The sequence below is a fragment of the Neodiprion pinetum genome, chromosome 6 (assembly GCF_021155775.2).
Source record: "Neodiprion pinetum isolate iyNeoPine1 chromosome 6, iyNeoPine1.2, whole genome shotgun sequence".
Taxonomy (NCBI): Eukaryota; Metazoa; Arthropoda; class Insecta; order Hymenoptera; family Diprionidae; genus Neodiprion; species Neodiprion pinetum.
Window position 1 is genome coordinate 2,979,011 of NC_060237.1, and position 21,734 is coordinate 3,000,744.

The 21,734-nt window shown below is 36.8% G+C and overlaps 2 protein-coding genes across 10 annotated transcripts; one reads left to right on the forward strand and one right to left on the reverse strand.

Moving 5' to 3' along the window:
* The first annotated feature begins 8 nt into the window (after positions 1–8).
* On the forward strand, positions 9–4,903 carry Ids (iduronate 2-sulfatase). Of its 5 annotated transcripts, none has more exons than XM_046633627.2 (10): positions 9–1,377; positions 1,486–1,663; positions 1,783–1,913; positions 1,995–2,166; positions 2,248–2,397; positions 2,513–2,650; positions 2,777–2,966; positions 3,101–3,317; positions 3,554–3,899; positions 4,518–4,903. In XM_046633627.2, exons 1-9 carry the CDS (start codon positions 1,156–1,158, stop codon positions 3,896–3,898), a joined length of 1,743 nt encoding a protein of 580 aa, XP_046489583.1. In that variant the 5' UTR covers positions 9–1,155; the 3' UTR covers position 3,899; positions 4,518–4,903. The 5 variants fall into 5 exon arrangements, with proteins under 5 accessions (XP_046489583.1, XP_046489586.1, XP_046489584.1 ...); XM_046633628.2 differs by having other exon boundaries at positions 1,157–1,377; positions 1,566–1,663; XM_046633632.2 differs by lacking the exon at positions 1,783–1,913 and having other exon boundaries at positions 1,239–1,377; positions 1,566–1,663.
* Positions 4,009–21,169, reverse strand: LOC124222529 (transcriptional regulator ATRX homolog). 5 transcript variants are annotated; one of them, XM_046633615.2, is made up of 23 exons: positions 20,745–21,164; positions 20,217–20,338; positions 19,791–19,925; positions 19,265–19,398; positions 14,729–18,256; positions 13,896–14,221; positions 13,613–13,717; positions 13,085–13,203; positions 12,039–12,148; positions 11,456–11,710; positions 11,065–11,269; positions 9,997–10,412; positions 9,632–9,933; positions 9,191–9,485; positions 8,800–9,083; positions 8,395–8,554; positions 7,370–7,717; positions 6,264–6,564; positions 5,630–5,851; positions 5,321–5,431; positions 5,189–5,251; positions 4,934–5,116; positions 4,009–4,593 (listed from the first exon to the last, which is right to left on the reverse strand). In XM_046633615.2, exons 1-23 carry the CDS (start codon positions 20,797–20,799, stop codon positions 4,489–4,491), a joined length of 7,884 nt encoding a protein of 2,627 aa, XP_046489571.1. In that variant the 5' UTR covers positions 20,800–21,164; the 3' UTR covers positions 4,009–4,488. The 5 variants fall into 5 exon arrangements, with proteins under 5 accessions (XP_046489571.1, XP_046489570.1, XP_046489569.1 ...); XM_046633614.2 differs by having other exon boundaries at positions 13,085–13,218; XM_046633613.2 differs by having other exon boundaries at positions 13,085–13,221.
* Positions 21,170–21,734: the final 565 nt, after the last annotated feature.

Consider the following 21,734-nt stretch of genomic DNA (forward strand, 5'->3'; position numbering starts at 1 on the left):
TTTTTAGTCTCTTATCGATATAATCACGTAGGGAAAAGGCAAGATCTGATCAAGTTCACGTTCACACTTACGTTCACTGCTCGAAATAATCACCAATCTCACCAAACAAAGCCAAATCACCCATTCGAACGTTTCAGTCGAGCCTCACCTATCAATTCTACTCGCCCAACGAAAACAATAATCAGCTGATTCGGCCATAGACCATTCAGTCCACTGATCGCATTTCGATCGTGTATTACCACAGACAGGCAATGTTGTTCTGCCCTTCTCTATTTTATCTGTTAGAAAGAGACCGCAGATTTACCGTTATCGACGAAACATGGGTTATTTTTAATAATGGTTGTCGGGTCTGGGGATAATTTTACTATCGTGCACTTACCGACGTCTTACGGGATCCGAATATAAAGTTCAGTCAGCATAGCAGAGTACTGCAATTTCCTCCTCCGCCCTTCAGAACCCCGTAATATATGTTCTAAGGGCATCCCTAACAGATACGCTAAAATCCATAAGGCTAGGTTAATTCGTACATCTTCATCTTCAGTCCAGTCCGAACCATGGGTCTTTGACCCATAACAAGAATTTGAAGACTGTTACCCCTGGGTAAATTTTTGTGACCAGTACTCCGCGGGCTAGTGGACCTGAGGCCATAAGGAGCCGTGTTAGCGATCCGGTAACTTTCTTACCGGGATAAGCGTTTTTAACAGTCTTCAGTCAACGCTTTAGTCACCAAGTAGTCACGATCTATAGTGTAGCTTTCACCGCCTCGGTTTTCAAAGTGTTTCAAGACTGGACTTCGAAATATTTGTTAAAAATTTTAAATTGCTTCTCAGAGTGCCAAGCGCATCATTCTGAAAGTATAAATGTTAGATGCCCAAAGAATTTTCGAATAAAAACTCAAATTCCCTTCACCCATTACAGAGAAATTCAACATTTAAATTTCGCATGTGCCATTAAATCAAAGAGCTAATTGAAAGAGAAGAGTTGCAACCGAACTGTCGAGATATTTACTTGGTCTGTATGTGTATGAAAAACCGATCAAACGCGGAAGTAAAAGTTCCTGCTTTACAAGTCAACGTCTGAATATTTCCTGTGGTTCAACGACGTCAACAATCCCCGGAGAAGTTATATGAATAATCAATTCGATTTTTCAAAACAATGGGGGATCGGCCTCGAAATTCCGTTCACTTTCGGCTGAGCAATTTGTTCATTTTTATTAATTTCACAATATTCAGAGTGTTTGGAAAGCAAAATGTCCTCATGATAGTAGTTGATGATTTAAGGCCATCACTCGGCTGTTATGGAGATCCTAATGCCGTTACACCAAACATTGATCTTTTGGCAAAGAGAGGCGTGCTGTTTACTCGAGCATTCGCTCAGGTACCGGCATTTTATATACCTCAAATAGAAATAATTGGATGAAACAGAAAAGATACGTAGTAGCTATCCATTTTATGATTAATTTCAATTGCATTTCAAATTTCTCAGCAAGCGCTATGTGCTCCAAGCAGAAATTCTTTTTTAACTGGCCGGAGGCCAGACACACTCAAACTTTATGACTTCTACAGCTATTGGCGGGATACAATTGGAAATTTTTCTACTCTGCCGCAACATTTGAAAAGTCATGGTTATACTACCATGTCAATCGGAAAAGTCTTTCACCCAGGTAAATGTTTATTCCGAATCACCATAGCATCACACATGCTCTTATTGAGAAAAATAAACCCATGAATTTCACATCTATTGAATTGTTCTCATATCAATAGAACCTGATTTTCCATGTAGGATCAAGTTCTAATGGATCAGATGATTTTCCGTATTCTTGGTCTGAGAAACCATTTCATCCATACACAGATCGTTACAAAGATGCACGATTATGCCAAACTACATCAAACTCAACACCTGCCCGCAATATCGTAACGCATTTGCTGTAAAAGTGTAAAAAATTAATTGTTCAACCTTAAATATTGAAACCCTTCATATTTACATGTTAATAGGTCTGCCCTGTGTATGTTCCTCATATGCCTAATCAAACACTACCAGATATAGAGACATTAAGAGCAGCGAAATCATTTCTATTCAAACATCGTGGAGATAAGAAACCTTTCTTCCTTGCGGTTGGCTTTCAAAAACCTCACATTCCACTGAAATATCCACGAAAATGTCTTGGTGTGCAGAATTTTCTTTTCTTTCATCATATGTACCGTAATATGCAGATGCATCATGTAAATAATTGTTTCTTGTGTGCAGAGCATCATCCACTAGAAAAGTTTGATGTACCTGATAACTACAAGTGGTCAGAGAATGTGAGTTACGCAGCCTACAACCCTTGGCTGGATCTTCGAAAACGTGATGATGTAAAAAAACTTGATCTCAAATTTCCATTTCAAAAAATACCACGTGCGTGTGATAATTTTTAGTTATTTTTTCTGCTTTGCAAATGTCAAGAAACGAAAGATGGAATAGACTCCAACATATGGCTTACAGGAGTTAGATTCGTGTGAATTTATTATAGGCTACTATGCAAAGTTGATCATCCAATCCTACTATGCTGCAGTAACTTACGTTGATGACTTGATTGGATTACTTTTGAAACAACTAGCCGTTTATAACATAGAGCGGTTCACAACTGTAGTTCTTATATCTGATCACGGTAATTGTTGTCAATACTTTTATACTTTGCCAACATGAACAGTCCATTTCTCAGTGGACTATATAAATCGATAAGAAATACATTTGACAATGAGTCATACTGTTAGTGGCTTCATCTTATTGATAGGCTGGTCACTGGGTGAACATGGAGAATGGGCAAAATACAGTAATTTTGAAGTAGCCCTGAGAGTTCCTGTTATAATTACCATTCCTCAGGTGACGTTTGATCCATGGATTGAGAGCACCTATGCAACAAAAAATTTTACGCTACCCCAGAATTCAGACTGTAGTCCAAAGCTGGGATGCATCGAAAACAGGTATAATATAGTGCCGAGTACAGAAATGTTCGCCTTTGTATGTGCTGTATTACTTATGAACTCAGAGTAAGGTTTGAATATTGATTAGAAATTGATAAACTGAAATATTTATGTTTTGTCTTGCATCGCTGAAGGTATCGGAAGAAGGGCTATGTTATGTCAGATGCTATGATAGAATTGGTAGATATTTTTCCAACAATAGCTGACTTAACAAATCTGCCAATACCGTTATGCATCGATGACAGGGATTATCGACACAAGTACAAGAGCAACTCTACATCGATGTCTTCTAATCTTTGCAGTGAAGGTGTCAGCTTCTTACCTGTCATTTATGCAACTATGTATGAGAAGGTGCATATGCCATGACTATTATTAATCTTTGATATTTTGCTTACGTGATTCACTATTTATTTGAACCAGCTCATCTTTGAGGGCACCAGATTAATAATTATTCATCAGTGAGATTGGACAGAGTGCCATAGGTTTGCAGTGGCTGTAACAAAAAACAAAAGAAAAAAAAAGACATGGACAAAAGTAGAAAGCCCGTCGCTTGTTGCTCACTTTGTTGATAGTTTTGTGTCTTATAGATCATTCCATGGAAGAAAGCTGTCTTTAGTCAATACCCTCGGCCAGGTGTAGTACCCACACGAAATCCAAACAGTGACGAACCACGTTTAAGCGAAATAACTATTATGGGTTACACAATTCGAACAAAGGAATATCGGTATACTGCATGGGCATCATTCAATAGTAGCATTGTGAAAACTGATTGGAGTACGATAATTGCTGAAGAGTTATACTATCACAAATTTGATGTTGAAGAAAATTTGAATTTAAGTACTATACCAGAATTTTCACGGATAAAAAATAAACTTAGGAACCAACTGAAAAATGGTTGGAGAAAAGCTCTGCCACAACGATATAAAAATTGAGGTGAATGAATAATACACAAGAAATGTTTCAAATTATTGGTTCCTTTGCGTGTGGAGCTCTTGTGTGTAATGTCCCTAGACTTTGTATAAACTAAAATGAACAACCTAAGAAAGATCTACAGAAAGCGTGAGCTTTTATAACATGTATGACAGAGAAATACATAATATACGGAATACATTGTATTATTGTGTGAAAATTTAATTTGTTTCACTTCGAATATTCGAATTATAAGAGGCGGTCACTACGAATGGTATTCATTTAGTATCATACTTGCTTGGAGGTACTACACTTACATCATGTAACAATGAAGCAACGGTTAATCGTTATACTGAATTGCTTGAATTGGAATTAAAAAATCTAGATTATTATTTTATTGCAACGAAATATTTAAGGAGTAATATGTGTACCTATAACCTGATATGGCGATATTCATTCACGTTCTGCAGAATAATCGCCGAAACACAAAATAATGTTCGTACGAAATTTCAAAAATTTTATGTTGCATAGACAGATAGATCGACTGCCAAAGTTTTTTTTTCATTCCATACGTTTATAGTTTCTTTTTTGAAAGAATTGTCTAGTTTTCAAATCACTCCTCTTGTTTCTTACTCATTTCAGCTGGTGCTGAAACTGGGGTTGCTTGAACGGACGAAGATGGTGCTATCCCAACTGCCGATGGGGGTGTCGTTGGTACCTGAAAACAAGAGCAGTTACGTTTAGTTGTAGTTGTTTATCATCATTTATTACCGTACTGTTCCGAATATGAGTCGGAGGTTTTTGTCGTTGACAGCACCCGCGAAAACTATCGTCCGATACGCGAACGCGTCTTATGTGCGGATGACTAAGAAAAATATCCTGAAATACTGTCTTAGAATTGGGGGTTGGCTTATACTCGGAACAATATGGTCATTATGAGTAGGACAGAATATATGATTAATTTTAGGCAGGTATATACTAATGGAAAGTAATGAAAGAATAATAAAGCAATAATCGTTTGAAGTAAATGGAATCGAACTAATAAATACAAATTTTACCTCTATAACATCGTTGTCTTCTATGTGTAAATCAACTACTGGCGGTATTCTTGTCACAGGGGTGGAAGTACCTATTCTGACATTGCCATATTGTTTTGCATAGTTTGCTTGTTGATCGCGTTGCATGAGTAGCTGTTGCTGTTTTTGCTGTTGTTGTAAAGCATATTGTTGCTGCGCTGGGATCTATGAACAAGAAAAACGGTAGATTATCGGCTTTTAAACGTAAGGATTCATTTTGATTTCTTGCTTACTTACCATCATGTTTGAGTCAACATAGCTTGTTGTCCCAAGGTTGCTCACAGTCGGGTAATGGAAGTTCTGTAACAATACAAATAGTTATGAACTTATCAAACTATGATAGTAGCGTTTTTAGAGGAAATCTCTTACAGATGCTGCTAAGTGTTGTCGTCTGATGGTTTCATTCTCCAAGTATGTATACATTTCCATAATCGCACGTGTTGTTATCGCTGTCTGAGCTTCTGGAGTCTCATTGGGATACTAGGCATAAACAAATTATTGCGTTATAATCTGTTATGGCTATATAATCTATAAGATTTGGCTAGTTAATTATCTCATGATTTATATCATATACTCTGCACCTGGTTGTGCCATCTCAATGGCAACTAAATAGCGACAATAATTTGTTGATGATTATTAGTTAGAAAAATTACTTTGATATCCAACAATTATACTTACATCTTTTCGAATCAAAGCTTGGAGATTTTCGATATTAATTCCTGAATACATTGCTCGGTTAGCAACCTCGGCCGGATTTAAACGAAGCATTTCGTTGTACTGCTGTTGCAGGATTAGATTTTGATTATGGGGGTTGTGCATCAACACCTTTCGTCCTGTACGTTCATCTTCATACTCTTTCCATGCTTCTTTGCGCTCCTCCTCATCTAACTCTTCTTCTGCCTGTAACATGAAGTTTTTCTCTCTATATTTTCGTAACTCGTCACATAAAACTCTTCTTTGGTGTTCAGTGTTCATCCACCAGTGTTCGGTGCCACTAGTGGAGGGCACTGCACTATTTCGCAACACAATTCGTCGTGAGCTGTCACTGTTAGCACTGACAAGTGTAAAGTGGCGAATTGTAAAGTGAAAATAGTTGCAGGGTATAGCTCCTTACTGCAGGGATCGGTTGTCAAGCGCTGGATCTTTCAAGATCATGCACTTATCAAATGAAAACTCTTAACCATTATAATAGATATGTATGTACGTTTACAATCCAAATTCAATAATGGAGATGCAGAGGTGTATGCACCATCTGATTTCCTGTTGTGATCTCTGGAATTCAGGTTCAAAATCCTGAACAATGTGGTCTTACCTTATTTTCCAGTAGAGAATCGTGTTCATGAAACGTTTCTATCCTGTCTTCGTATTTCCGAAAAATTTCTGCCAATAATCTGTCCTTTGGCAAGTTAAGTGTAGGCTTATCTTTATTAGTTTTAGGTTCGAATTGATACAATTCAGCTAAGTCGTGGTTACTGTAATGTCGTTCAATTTGCTGTTCATCGACCACCCGACAAGATAAAGAGAGCTTTGTCACCTGTCTATTATAAATTTTTTCCTCCATAGTACCCTGGGCCAAGAACCGATATACATAACAAGGCTTTTTCTGTCCGAATCTGTTTCAAAATTGAACCATAAAATATTATACAAATTGTACTGAAATGTGAAGGGTAAATTTAAATGTAGAAACAAATTTTCGACTTTTGTGCAATTTTCTCAGTATCGAAGGTCATCACTGGTGAAAAAATCGTCGACTGTCATACCAATGTTTCAGCTGAAAAACTACGAGGAGTAGTGTTTAACTGGACAACCACTTGCTGATAACCCGCAGGAACGACATGTTTTTGCATGGTTGTCTGTTTGAGTTTCCGATCTTTGCAGTTTTTCCTCCTCGTTACTGCGGAAGCAGCTGTAGAGGGAAACACCATTCCTCATAGTATTTTATAAAATAATTGCAAGATTCAGTACTGCAATGGTACCTAAAGATCCTAACAAGTAATATACCACAGGTTCTTTCTTTTCCTGTAAAGTTCCTGACATTAGTTATATTTCAGGTAAATTGCAGAGAGATTGACAGTTCTCAATCCAACTGCCGTTGTAGTTGACGACTGTTGGCCATTTCTACTGGGACATGAGCTGTTTTCATTTTTCATTCATATATTGCAATATAAGTACTCACTTTGAATTTTTGTAAAAGAACATTGTACCTCTCTTACGGTTTTCATCTTGTAATCTATACCTGTTTTCTCTATTGTACAGAATAATTTTTTGGTTGTTCTTTTTTTATAAATAAACATTTAGCTCTGTGCCCCCCCCCCCCCCTCCCTAATGGGTCGAAACGCCAGCACGGTTGACAATTTTTTCAATGACCTTGGATACCAAAAAGTTGAACTGCTGTCAACATAATTGTATGAATCTTACCTGTATATCCTGAATATGCTTTGTACATCATGCGAAGGATTCCAGCTGGCATCAAATATAATTACTCTGTTAGCAGCAGTCAAATTGATTCCGAGTCCGCCAGCTCTAGTAGATATCAAAAATAATCTGGCCCTGCTATTCTTAGGGTTGTTAAAAATTCTACAATATTGACTTCTATTTTCGGGTGCCGTTTGACCGTCGAGTCGAAAATAGTCCAAGCCCAGGGACCAGCTGCCGGTATGGCCGTCAATTAGCTCACTACATGTTCCTCTTTGAGTTTCATCGTCAATTTTATTGAGGAATTCTTCTATTAAGGATAGTGCGTACAATGACTGAGAGAAAACTAAACTGCAAGTTGAAACAAAGATAAATAGATAAATTTACGAATACACGGACAGGATCGTACGCATGTACATCCGAGTGAAATCGATTTTGACCCCTGTTGGTTTAGCAGTTTCGGCAGGCTCTTACCAATTGCATTGGCGGCATAAGTAACCAACGAGGCGTGCGTTACTCTAAAACTTAGGGGGGTCAAAATTAACTTTATTCAAATATCTACATAGGTTGATTCTGAAACTGAAGTAGTGTCTAGGGTGATAGTTAGGGATTCAAGTTGGTATTGCAGTAAAAACCGATAGCGCCTTTACCTCTTGCCACTACTGGTCTGCAGTGCGATATCAACCTAAATCAGCACCCTAGATGCTACTTCTGTTTCAGAATCAATCCACATAGGTGTACATATAGTGACCGAAATTAATTTTTGTAAGTTTAGATTTGGTGTTGAGATCTTTCATATCTCTACGCAGAGCTGTTGCCTGGTTCACGGATGTTTATCAGGTATCCTTTGGTCAGATCTAGGAAATGCATAGATGCAAAACTCCTCAGCACCAAGTCAGACCCAACAAGAACTTTTCCGGCTCACCGTATTGTGCATAAATACTGCCTATTACTCATTGAGGATGTTTTAAATTCAGATAACACTGCAATAGCAACCTGACCAACTTAAACAACAAATGTATACGTACACCTTATCTCCAATTTGCTCGCACTCCTTTAAAATGGCAAACAATAGAACCAACTTGGAAGATATCCTCAAATCCTCGAAGTGTTCAGGCTCAACAAATTGACTCCACCATTCACCAGCCTGTGGTGCGTCCTCGTCCTCGGATTTGATTGTAATTTCATCTGGAGAACGAGCGAATAATAAAGGATTAAATTTTGTATTATTCATCAAAATCTCATTCAAACATAAAGTCTCATCCAAATTACAGTGTCATCCATTCAATTCCAACATTATTAATCAAATTATACCCAAATTTCAAAATGTAAATCAATGGAATGTCGATTAATCTTAATTGTATCTTTATCTACGATGCCACATGGATACTAATGTAAATAATCATATTCAGAGAAATTATTCTTCAACTTACCTAAAGGATTGGCCCTAGTACCACGCCTTGGCTTATCAGATTTCTCGTCACTGGAACCATGAGTAGATTGTATGTCACTGTCGGATGTAGTCGTTGATTTATCTTCACTTCCATCATCAAGAAAATCCCTCAATGACCCCTCAGAATCGCTCGCTTCCAAACGTTTCTTTTCATTCAGTTTTTCCACTTTCTCTGCATTCATACGCAAAACGATAGGGTGAGTCCATATTCGTTGAAGTGATTGGAAATCAGCGAATAAGGAAGTTCCTGCACCAACCTTTTTCCTATAAAATATTATAAGAACGCATATATATTGTTGGCAGACGAAATTTTGAGTGGATCTTTCAGTAGCGGGCGAGCACTGTTAGTGCGAGAGGGTAAAGAAACTTACCTTGAAAAATTATCCAAGTAGTACTCGTACAACTTGATTTGTATATCTGCCAATCTGACAGTGATCACATATTCTTGTTTCGGTGGTAGAAACGGTGTTAAGACAGAGTAGTCAAACCTTTGAACACTTCCCTCCAACATTTTGTGTAGCACGTGAGCGCGTTTTTTCATTAATTTCACGTCATATTCAGTTGAATCGTCAAATTGCCCGTTTGTTATAGGATTGACAAATCTATTCAAAAACTCTTTCTTTGTGCCAAGAAGATTCGGTTTCACAAACTGAACCATGCAGTGGTCTGCAATAAAGAAGCATTTAAAAAAATTTCTTGGGTCCTGAGTAACACTACCAGTACTTGTAAAATTTTTACATGTGTTGACAGAGAGCGATGCTGACAATTACTATAAAAACATTATTCCATATGAAATATTAGCAGATGCTTACATTCAACCAAATTATTCTGCAATGGTGTACCGGTAAGAACAATTCGTCGAAGAGTCTTAACTTTCCTCATAGCCTTACTCAAAGCTGTGTCCTCATTTTTGAGTAAATGACCTTCGTCGCAAACAATTAGATCAGGTCCAGGATCAACCAGACACTTTAAAATTCCCTCATGCATACTCTTGCGCATTTTCTTTGCTTTTTGGTTGCTCAAAATTCTGAACATTTCATATCCGAGAATTATTACACCTCCAGTACGTTGCCACTTTTCTAATTGACATCTTCTCTCAAAGTGTTTCTTCATTCTAAAAAGCGGAATAGGGGCTGGTTAACATAGAGATCATGGACATTTCGATGTTCATACTTACTTGGTCATCTCGTAGACCCTGACATCTTGGTCATTATTGATATCACCCAACCATTTTTTGAATTCGTTAACCCAATTCAAAACAGTGCTCAGTGGGCAGATCACCATAATTGTTTTGATACCAGTTTCGGGATGTGTGAGTAGAGTGTGAGCAAGGGTCACAACTTGGAAAGTCTTTCCTAATCCCATACAATGGGCAACAATGCAGCCTGAACCCTTGGTAGACTTTGTCCGTTCCAAAGATTCAAAACATGCGTCCCACATGAACTTAATACCCTGCGCCTGATGTGGTTTCAAACGCTTGACAAGATCTTCATGTACGCTGATCAACTCTTTCTTTGTTTCTTCATCAAAGTCGAGTACCAATTTATCTACCTTTGCTTCACGAGCCAACTTTATTTCATACATCTCGTTATACTGAAAAGTAATTAAAAAAATTTGGGAGCACTAAATAAAGTAGACATGGAAAAACTAAGTCAACTTTAAAATCGATGGAAATTGTCAAATGTACTAATGAATAAAGTATTTGATATATAACTTAATGTGTACGAAAGTAGTAATGAATAATTGTACTTGGACATCTATCAACTAGAATCATCGATCAAATTGAAAGTTTTTTTTTTTTTTTTAAACTAAAATACTGTGACTTTTCTATTAAAAATGAATCCATATTAAATTGTATCGGACAGATTACCAGCTTGAATACCATTAGTCATAAGTACTTTACATTAGAATTTGGAACATAATTTTTGCAATAACTGCACCATATATCGTTCTGTAAACGCTCTTGGCGAGTAGGGAGAGTCAACAGAAGAAGAATGCCAGGTCTGCATGGCTGATAGCTTCTTGTACAATGTGTATGGTAGCACATGCATACCTGGATCACTCTGAAGTCGATGTATCAGACTGTGCTTGTAAATAGAAGTGGAAAAATATTAAGAGTACACTTCATTGGCGTTTTCCAAAATGGAACAAAAAAAGTTGAACAGTTGTATTGCGGAATATCGGAATATTGTGAAATTTTCACTATTCTTTGATATAAATATTGAAATTGGTATTGCAAACTTACCAATTTTTGACGTTCTGCTATACGTTTCAATCTTTCCTCTTCTTCTTTACCCGCAATTTTCGTGACATCTGCCACCTGCTTGTCCTTTAAAACCTTTCGAATATTTTTCCTATGAAACTTTCCTTGTGTATCTTGTGAGTTTGTAGGCATGTCGCTATCGCTGTCAGAATCCATTTTCTTTATACGTTTCCTTTTTTGCTTAGTTCTGATGGAAGATATAAAATAGCGTAAATTTTACATTCATATCAAACAACTACTCTAAACAAGGATAATAAAGTGCGAACTGCAAACAGAATTGAACTTTACATCATTCAAATAATAGTAACTCAACGGCAATAATGAGTAGCTAGACATATACGTTCAATCAATGTTAATATGGCTCAAGGATTACGGTTTTTCATCCTGTTCAGATTCTGAATCTGAGTCAGAGTTTCGCGTATTCCTTTTAGTAAATCTTTTTTTTCTCAGCTGGGCAAACATTAGGTCTGAATCTTCAGATTCAGACCCTGATTTCTTCTTTTTTGCAGCGGTATCGTCTCCGTCATCGTCGCTCAGATCTGTTAATTTAACGGAATCTGAATCTGACCCCAACATTCTTCGTTTTGGTCTTTTTTTACGCTGAGTGATATTCTCTACTTCTGTATCCCTAAAAAAAAAATACGCATACATGGATTCATCAATTTAATTAAAGAAGGAACTTTAAAAAGATGAAGTTACCCTCGTTTGCAACCAAAGACGAATAACTGCACAAATACATTCGAATGAAATATTTTCATTAATTTTACAGGCCATACGATATACAGGGTCACTTATTCAGTGTTGAATACCGAGTGGGACTGATGCAGCCATTCTACCCGGCGCCCGCATAAGTAGCTCTATCTCTATCTCTCTCTCTCACTCACTCGGGCCTCGTATTCAGCAAAGATTGAATGACCTTGTATATCACAAATAACATTGCATTTAAAAAGTTATACCTCTTTCCATCTTCTTCTTTAAGTTGAGATTTACGCCATTTCCTTTCCTCGCTGCTGCTGTCAGAATCTGTTAATCTCCAATGACGCTTAGCCAACAGATTTTTCATTTTCTGTAAACATATATTGCTTTTGCAAGTTGCGTGTGAAATACAAATTGTCAGGTTGAACGAAATTATCGAACAGAGTTAACGGAATACTAATGTACAGTAAAAGTTCAGTTATACGTTTTTCAAAGGATATAGTAATATAGACGTAGAAGTGATAATAACATTGAAATGAAATACATAAATATTCCAAACCTTCATGATTGAAAAATAAAAAATGTATGATTTTCAGTGGTTTTATAGGTATCATCTTGTCATTTTATTCATGCTATCAAAATCGACTAATATTATCAATTAGAGCATTACATCGCAGCGGATGCTAGGTGAACCCTTCGAGAACATACTGAGCCATTCTGACCCATACCTTTTTCTTCTAAAACATTAATTTGTCAAAAGTTTCTTTTTTTTACTGATTTTTGTCATACGTATGACTTATATTTATACTTCTAAACTTCACTATCACATTCTACGATAGTGAAAGTATACCCCTGAATATTTTCAAGTAGATCGATCTCGTACATTTGAAAAATTAACACATCAAAAGTGGGACAGGGTTATTTTGATCCAGACTGTTTTGCATGATTGAAAAATAGGCGTGTTCTTGTAGGGTAAAAGTTAATCTAGTGATGGTAAGTAAAGATCATCTTTCCGTATTGAAGCACTGACTTGATCTTGTCAGAACGTGCTTGGGATAGCATTAAGCATACAGGTCAAGGTGCGCCATTCAGCGGTAGAGATATACACGAAACATCAAAACGCGCACGCTATCTTGCGGCAGGCAAGTCAAACATCAAATCGAAAGATATAGGTATTACTGAGGTTTCTTGGTAGTTTGATCTAGGCTTTGGTATTTTGTAACATTTCATCCGCTTTACCCATATGAATTGTCAGCAGATGTAATTGTGTATTGTATGCATGGAATGCCTGAAAGAGTTGACTTACTTTTTGTTCACGTTTTCTTTCGCTGTCGGAATTATCAGTGTCTTGTGAGTCAGCATTTTCTTCGTTAGTTGTATTCTTGTTGCCCTTCTCTGCATCGGATTCATTCTTATGGTCGCTCCCTGAATTTGCGGATTCTTCTACAAAGATAAACAATCTCTTGTATTTGATAAAGCATTGTATTTATGTTACTTTGCGATACTCCTGATCAATGGTAGTGCTGGTAATGCAATAGAGTGCCCTGCTTCAACGACTACTGTATTTATTAGCTCATATTTATAAATAATTATTACATATATTAACGAATATGTAAAACGGAACTTCAACGTACGTTACACAGATGTCACATTTATAACGTCTTCAGCCTGCACTCTTCCGCTTTGTTCTGCTCTGTTCTACTGCACTGGAACAGTAATTACGCATGTAAAATACACGTAAAATTACTGTACCGGTACAGCAGAACAGAGGCTAGCTGAGCGAAGCAATGCAAGCTGAAAACGCTAATAGTAATGGCAAAATCAATATACTTACCATCGTCTGTTTTGTCCTTCTTTTTTTTGTCCTTTTTTGTCGTGTGTATTCTGTCATTATCCTCCACTATCTTCTCTTCTTCACTTTCCACATTAGCAAGTATCTCTGCGAAACAATTTGTTGCAGGAATATATTTGTTCTCTGGTTGAAATGCTTACATTACAATAATTGGAAGCGATAAAAATCAAACAAGTTTTTCATCAATGCTCATGAATTGTAATTTAAAGAGTAAAATTGACTCTCATTTGGAGTACAAGTAAATTTATTCATGACGACAACTCACCATGTTCAGAATCCGAACTCTGGATTAGGCGATCTTTGGCCAATTCGTTAGCCCTTGCCAAGGACACGTCTTCTGTATTAGTATTCAGAATGACATTATTTTCATCAGACTCATTCTCGGAGAAGTTAATGACGTTTTCACCATTTTTAACTTTTTCCAAGTGATCCATCAGGGTTTCTTCCTTCTCCTGTATCTGGTTACATTTTGTTTTCTTCGCACGTCCCTTTGCCGATAATTTCGAGTTAGACGATTCGCTCGAGCTTGAGCTGTCGCTTTGATTGCATGCGCCTCTTTTACGTTTCTTGATATTATCCACATCAATCAAGCTGTATGGGGCAAATTATGACAACTTTTTAAGTAATACAGTCAACTATGGAACTAAGTGGGTATAAAAGTGGCTTTGAAATATTAAAAGACAATTACAGGTTCTGTACAAGCTGTCAGGAACAACTGATTTGGCTAATATGTAGACATTGATTAGCATAGATCATTCTTTGTAAGCTTTGTTTACCTAAAAGATAATTGCTAGTTTGGTTAAGATAGAGTAGAAATTCAACCTCGATTTGCAAATCACTGTTAGTATAAATAATTATACGAAATAATTGCATATTACTTAAGACTAATACCACTGTTATCACTACAGCAAACCAGCTGAAGCTATCTCTCAATGATTATTACGAGAATTGGCATTATCAGAGTATCATAGAGAACACCTAATCTTCCAAATTTCTATCTTTAGTCACCAGAAACTATAAGCGTAATTTTATCCTGAGGATCTGAAGTAAGAAGATAAAATAATGATCGAGATATTCTGCTTACGTATATGTGAATACCTTTTGAATTCCTGCCATTCTTGATGTTCCTTAGATTTACCAAGCAATTGTGTGAATTGCTCCAAGACTTTATTTTTTAATCTTCGAATTACGACTTGGCATGACATTTGTAATTTTTTGTCCCTCAGATAATAATAATTTTTTTCAATGCAAAATTTTTGTTTCTTAATTTTTGTACAGGTTGAATTTGTGCGGTCATCTTTGTAAATGGAGTTTGAATAGATTTCATCCTGTTTTTCAGAAGACGGAGAATTTAAGTCATCCAAAGATGGAGACATAACTAATGCAATGTTATCATCGGAGTTTGTGGAACTGGAGTCAGATGATAATAAGAGTCGACTTTTAGCAAGATTATTCAACATGACAATATCAAGATCTTCATTCTCTAATTGAGGGCTATTCGACCTTCGATACTTGTTTTTGTTAATTGCAGTTACTCCATCATCTGTAGAATCTCGTTTTTCCGAGTAATTATTCCCATCTGAATTTAATCTCAAATCATGATCATCTGACTTTGAAGAAAGAGATGTACTGTCATCGAACTGTTCCGAGTCAGATTCCAGAATTTTTTTCTTAATCGCCTCTTCCGAATCGTGAACTGCTGCAGTCTGATCAAGTCCAGAAGGTATATCGTCCTTCAGGGATTCGATGTTTTCTTGTTCGACTTTATCAGAAACTTCATCAGACTCGTGTTCTACATTATTTGGTAATGGAATATTTGAGTCAACTCGATCAATCTCGTTATTCTCAAGTTGTTGTTGGACTTTTTCCAATGTACCAGATTCAGAATCTAAGTGTCGCAAACCGTTGTTTTTTTCTTGATCAATTTCGTTCTGCCTCAATTCTCTCCCAGACAAATTTTCATTTATATTCGCATCAGCAATTTCATCAATTTCTGGTGTAACCGTTTCAATAGAAGGTAACTCTTTAGGAGAATGAGCTGCTTGAGATAATGCAACTTCGTTATCATTTTCAACTTCCATTATAGTTTTGTTTTCACTTTCTCGAAGGTCGCTCATCTTTGCTAAAGAATCTGATTTATTTGCAACATGATTTGTATCTTGAGTGAAGACAAGTTCAGTCTCGCAATCGGACATATCATGCATATCTGTATTAGTATTCCTCGATGAATCGTGAATTAATGTTTCTGGCTCATAATCGAACAATTCTAGTGTAGTATCGCCGTCATCTGATTGTACGGCATCAGAACTATTCTCTTCCATTGTCGGTTCATTTTCTTTACAGTGATCTGGCGATGTCATATCATTAAAATTGTCTTCAACTGATGAGTCTAATTGTTTGGTGTTCTTATTACAAACTTCAACCAACGGCTGTTGTGAACCACCTTTTTGTACTGAATAGTTAATAAGTTTCTCTTTGTTACCTTGTTCTTGATTTTCTGACAAGACCGAGATATTGTTGAATGTGTCGACAGATTGCAAAGATTCTTGTTGAATGCTAGGTGAAATTGCCACATTGTGTATTCCACTTTCATCAGAATTCAATTCGGCTGATTCGGTTATTTGGTTTTCAGATGTATTTGGTGATCGAGATTCTATCAAGCTTTCCATAAATATGGATTTTTTAGGTTTTTTGGCTGAAGCTCTATTTTCATCTTCTGAAAATATTTCGTTGCTGTCACATTCTGATATTACATCACAGTCTAGAGAATTTGGAAGTGTGTCGTTATTAACATTTCCATTCAAATTCTCCGCAACTTTAGCATTCACAGGATTTTGCATGTCTTGTTCACTATTTGTCAAACTCTCGCAATCAGATTGTTTGTCAGAAACCGTAGATTTTCCTTTAACATTAGAAGACGATATATCACCCTTGGTGATATTTTTATGATTATCAGCAAGTTGTTGAGGCAACTCCGATAAAGTATGAACAGACTTATTGAAGGTACTCAAATTTTCAACATCCAACTCATCTGAGCTCTGGCTCGTATCATCCACTGCCCCACCCGATTCAGAACATTCAATAATTTTGGAATTTCTACTAGCTTTTAAAACATTTATTTGTTTCGATGGCGAATCCTCTTCACTGCCTGTGGCAGCATTGGAATGATCCATATTCAATAGAATACTGCTCACGTTACAAGTATTACACCATGTACTATAAAATTCCATGAATTCTTCTACCCTACGACTCAATTCTCTCTGACAGCGGCTTACCGTTAATGCACATTTTAGTACAGTCTTTGAAACAGCTGACACTACTGTGAAATTGTTATTCAATTGCGTCTCAGAAATTTTACGAGCACCTACATGTAACGCTGCACCAAGTTTGTCCATTTCATCTATGAAGCTGTTTATGTGAGCTCTGATTACTCGTGCCTGACTCTTATTCACATATTCCTTGGTATTGGCAACTTTTGCATAGGTATGTTTCATGGATGCTTTTTTCATTCCCAAAAGTCGATTCTCATGACCTAATAAAAACGAGGTTTTTGATTTTTTTAATGCAGACGTATTTGTATTAGATTCTTGTTCTGATTTGTTATCCAAAAGTCGATCTGCCTCACTTTTTCTACATACCGATGTAGAAACTTTGCTGGTAATCTCAGCATTTTCGGAATCTCCTGTATAGTCGTTTTCAGAACCGAAGTACTGTTTACTTGGCCTATTACATTCACTGAAACTGTTCATATTTCTAGCAGTTTCACAAATTTTCGTATTACTCCACTTAATTTTCTTTTCACTAATACTTGAGCATGAATCCTCAGAAGGGAACCTATCATGCTTACTATTTGAACCTTTTGGCTTGATAGATGCTAATTCAGTCGGTTTTATCACAGCTTCAAATTTATCGTAGAGTCGTTTTGAACTTAATATAGAATTTGGATTTACAATATTATTTGACTTTTTCTCACGAATATTCAAATCCTGGTTTCTTGAATTTTCATCCAAAACTTTTGAATTGTTTTGTCTCCAAGACTTGACAAATTCATTAGCCGACTCATGACCACTGGACTCTGAATAAAGTGATGGATTCCTCGAATTTCGTTCAGGTTTCGTAATTCTAGGCTGTTTCTGGGCCAGTTGACCCTTTTCTTTATTGCGATGGGAATAGCTGGACGTCGTGTTATTATGCTTAGTTTGATGTTGAGATTTTACTCTCGACAATTTATTTTTAAACCTAGAGTTGACATGAGTTTTCTGTCGTTTTTCTTCTTCCTCAAAATCAGTAGTTTCTTCATCACTGGAGAGTGATTTCATATGTTCTCTGTGTGTTTTAGTATATTTTTTATCTAACATAGCCTTTGTGTTATCGCCAGGCTTACGATATCTATTTTGTACATTTGAATTTTCATTGTTGGAGGAATCATCTGAACTGTTACAGATTCTTGCAAGGTTCTTCACCAGTTCATTCGTCTTAATAAAGCTACGTCTGTATCTCATATTACGATGTTTGGTCAATTTAGAGTTCTGAAAATCATTATTTAAATCCTCAGATAGGCTGTGGTCGGCATCTGATTTGGAGACCTCACCTCTAGTTGGCTTTTTATTGTGCTTCCTCCGTTTTCTGAAACACAGAAGTTCCAATCCTGTGTTACATTTGCATCTTTTCTCAGCTCCATTAGGAGACTAAATTTTTCAAATTTATGAAAACTTTCACTTTCCTCAAAAATTCTTCCCACTTTCTTGCTTTTGTATTATTATCTATCAGCTGGCTTTGAGGATTGCAGATTTTTGTAAACTGTTTTCACTGATGAGGATTTGCTCAGAACACTGCCAAAATTATCCAACAACATAAGGAGAGTAATTCAGAAGTTCAAAGGACCAAAGCAAGAAAACGAGAATCATGCACCAGTGCAACTAATTTTATGCCAGGGAAGGTTGTTTGCTATACAGGGTATTGATAAAAATGATTCGCATGCAATACGAAGACACAAACTAATTTCTAAAACAAGCATCTACTACCATTAGTAATATTAAGTAAAACTAATTTTTTTAAATTATTCGAACACTGCGGTTAACAAAGCAATATGGGTTGCATTGCAAAAGATCTAACGCGAACTAATCTTCAAATACTAGTTTCAAGAGGTTTTTCAATTACTAATAAAAATCATCGATGCTATCATCTGCGATGAATGGCACCCAAAATTTACCTTTAACAAGTGAAATACAAGAAGGTAACATTCTTACAAGTTTGTCTTAAACCATTATGAATCCGTCATAGTCAAAGTCAGCGAATGGTGTGGTTTTTAAGCACCGATTGAAGTGTAGCACAAGGTCAAGGACGAGCAAATGTGTTTGATGTAATATTGGTATCCATTCTTATGTAAGGTTTGATGAACCAACCGAAACTGAATTGCTTAATGCATCTTCGAATGTAAAAACGGAATTATACCAGCCACATGCTTTCAACTAGTACACGCTGATCGTGAAGTGAATCACAGAATGCAGTAAAACTTACTATACTTTGCCCTTTGATGAGTAAAAATAATGCTTTCAGGCATTAAAATATAATACACATCAAGATTCATGGCGGTGAATCACCGTCAAGTACATATAATTACAAAAAACTCACCTAGAATTTTCTCGGACAATGACCTCGCAGACAGCTCTCACTTCCCAAAGAGGCTTACAGTTACAGCGAAGACATTTCCAGTTATCTGCTTGAACTTCGGGCGAATTTTTTCCAACGTATCGTTCTATACAGTCCTAAAATCAGGTGACGCAAAGTGGTGAAATCAATTTCAAACTATGCTTCTATTAAAAATACTTAGTAAAATAATTGAAGTTTGCAATCAGCAGTTGAATGTTCTGATTCCTGTGATCCTACAATTAAATGGCAGTATGAAATAATGAGGTGAGTTGACTTACGTTGCATTCAATATATTTGCCAACAATGAGTCATTTTGACGTGCAGTCATCAAGCAGAGCATCGACGACATATTGCAGAAATAGAAAAATTCGTTTCCAAAATTAAATTGACAAAACTAAAAATGCACAGCATGTTATTTCAGAAAACGTGTTCTAGACTTACTGCATAAAATTGTACCGCCATTTAACTGCTGCAATGCTTTGTTACAAATAAGGATAATAGTACGTACATGACAAAAGCCATAGGGACATGGCTTGTTCCCACAAATATATAGCGCACCACCATTTCCGCACATGCGACAGTACTTGTCGTCACCATCTTCGTCCATACTAAAATCACCGTCGCCATAGAAGTTGCTGCATGTCTGTAACAAATTTAATAGCAAGAGTTGTGAATCACAGATACAAGATTTCAGAAAACTTGTCAACAAATCATCTATTGTGCATATGATTCTTGATTATTTCAAAAATTATCTTAGTTTCAAATGTATGTCTATTTCTTTTTCTCAGCCTTAAGTATCACCTTCTAAATTAAAAATCTTGGCTCAAGGCAAGTTTAGTAAGTATTAACTGGTAAATTTCCAAACATTAACACTTTCCTCACAATCTTCTGTAATTAATGACTTATATGTACTTACAGGCAAATTTCAACATACCTTGCACTGTAACGTCGTCATCAGCGGGTGGATAAACAGGCCACCTGGCTTGTCGAATTTCCCACTGAGATCTGTTCCACATGTTGCACAAATAAGCTGCTTACGTTCAATCGATTTAGAATCTGAAATTATCGAACATGAGCATCGGAATCGTAAATTGACAAGCACAACAATTTCTATTAGACCTATTGTTGGCCAATTAAGTTAATTTTGCAATAAGGATTGATTTATGGACATCAGGTAAGAAGGTGACAATAAATTGAATCTGATTATCATGACAATTGTATTGAAAAAAGTCTCGTAAATACTTGCTAAACGTGATATATATTCATAATAATTGTTTAGAATTTTTGAATGGAATCATGACAAGGCAAGCGGCAATATGACAATAAAGACGGACAATAATTTTCTTTGGACCCTCAAGTGCAATAATATCTATAAACCGACATGTACGATGTCTAAACCTTCGCGATGCATCCCCCAATATTAACGACCGTCCGTTCGAACGTTGAGAATAAGGTCACGTACCTTTGTAATTCTCGGCACGGTAGTCCGACTCCAGCTTCGTCACGTCGATAGGCATTTGAACGGTAAGATAAAAAAAATCGATAGAAATCTGTAGAAAGTTAGTTGTTCGAAATCAATTGGTAATGAGAGAAGAATCGGCCAGCGAGTGAAAGTACTCGCGTCAAGCTTGTAAAGTCACGGATTTGACGTTTCAATACGTTTAAACATTTAACCGAATGCAAAATTCAGATATTTAGTAACGTTTCACCGGGTCCGACGCGTAAAATTACAGTACAGCCATATTATCTGGGTTTTCCGTTTTCAGAAATTTGACCCATGCTCTTAAGGCTGAAGAGATAATTCGCGCGCGGTTCTTCTGCGCTTGTAAGTTGTCTGTGGTTCTACGTAGTACGCCGTTCTTGTCCCACGACTCCCAGCGCAAGCTGCACAAGTCACAGCTATGCGCAGAGTATACATAGGCTGGCCACAGACATGGTTCAAGAACCAATCGTGTGCCCCGACCGTATGACGGCCATCTTGGACTTTTAACCAATCGTATTCGAGATCCTTTCCCTGCCGGCAAAATTTCGTGACCAGTAGTCAACGGGTAAATGGATGTGGTTCCGATGAGCAGTGTTAACGATCCAGTAGCTTTTTTTTTTAATGGGAATCTGTTATCATGCAATCCCGTAAGACACACGAAATCCCACTAGGGTAACCGTCTTTAACAGTCTTCAGTTAATTGCAGTATTTGCAATCAACGGGTCGGCGCAGAACAGGACGAAAATGTATGCGATCAAGGAGCACGCCTTATTTTCTTACAACATTTCCCAGTACTACTTCGTTTCCATTATTCCAACTTGAAATTCACCATTCCTAAGAGCGCGTACACCAAGAAGTCAAAGGGCGGTAGCAGAAGCTGGCGCGTTTACGCAAGGGTGCAGAATAGAGTTGGATTCGGATTAGAATTAGACTTGCGTTTGCGAACCGAATGTTCGTACAACTGCTCTC

Coding starts and splice junctions, on each gene's coding strand:
- Ids (XM_046633627.2), top strand. CDS start 1,156: ATGGGGGATCGGCCTCGAAATTCCGTTCACTTTCGGCTGAGCAATTTG. Junction 1,378..1,485: donor TTACTCGAGCATTCGCTCAG/GTACCGGCATTT, acceptor CAAATTTCTCAG/CAAGCGCTATGTGCTCCAAG. Junction 2,967..3,100: donor CTGGGATGCATCGAAAACAG/GTATAATATAGT, acceptor GCATCGCTGAAG/GTATCGGAAGAAGGGCTATG.
- LOC124222529 (XM_046633613.2), bottom strand. CDS start 20,799: ATGCCTATCGACGTGACGAAGCTGGAGTCGGACTACCGTGCCGAGAAT. Junction 8,555..8,799: donor TACTAGGGCCAATCCTTTAG/GTAAGTTGAAGA, acceptor CTCGTTCTCCAG/ATGAAATTACAATCAAATCC. Junction 7,718..8,394: donor GAGCAAATTGGAGATAAGGT/GTACGTATACAT, acceptor TTCAACTTGCAG/TTTAGTTTTCTCTCAGTCAT.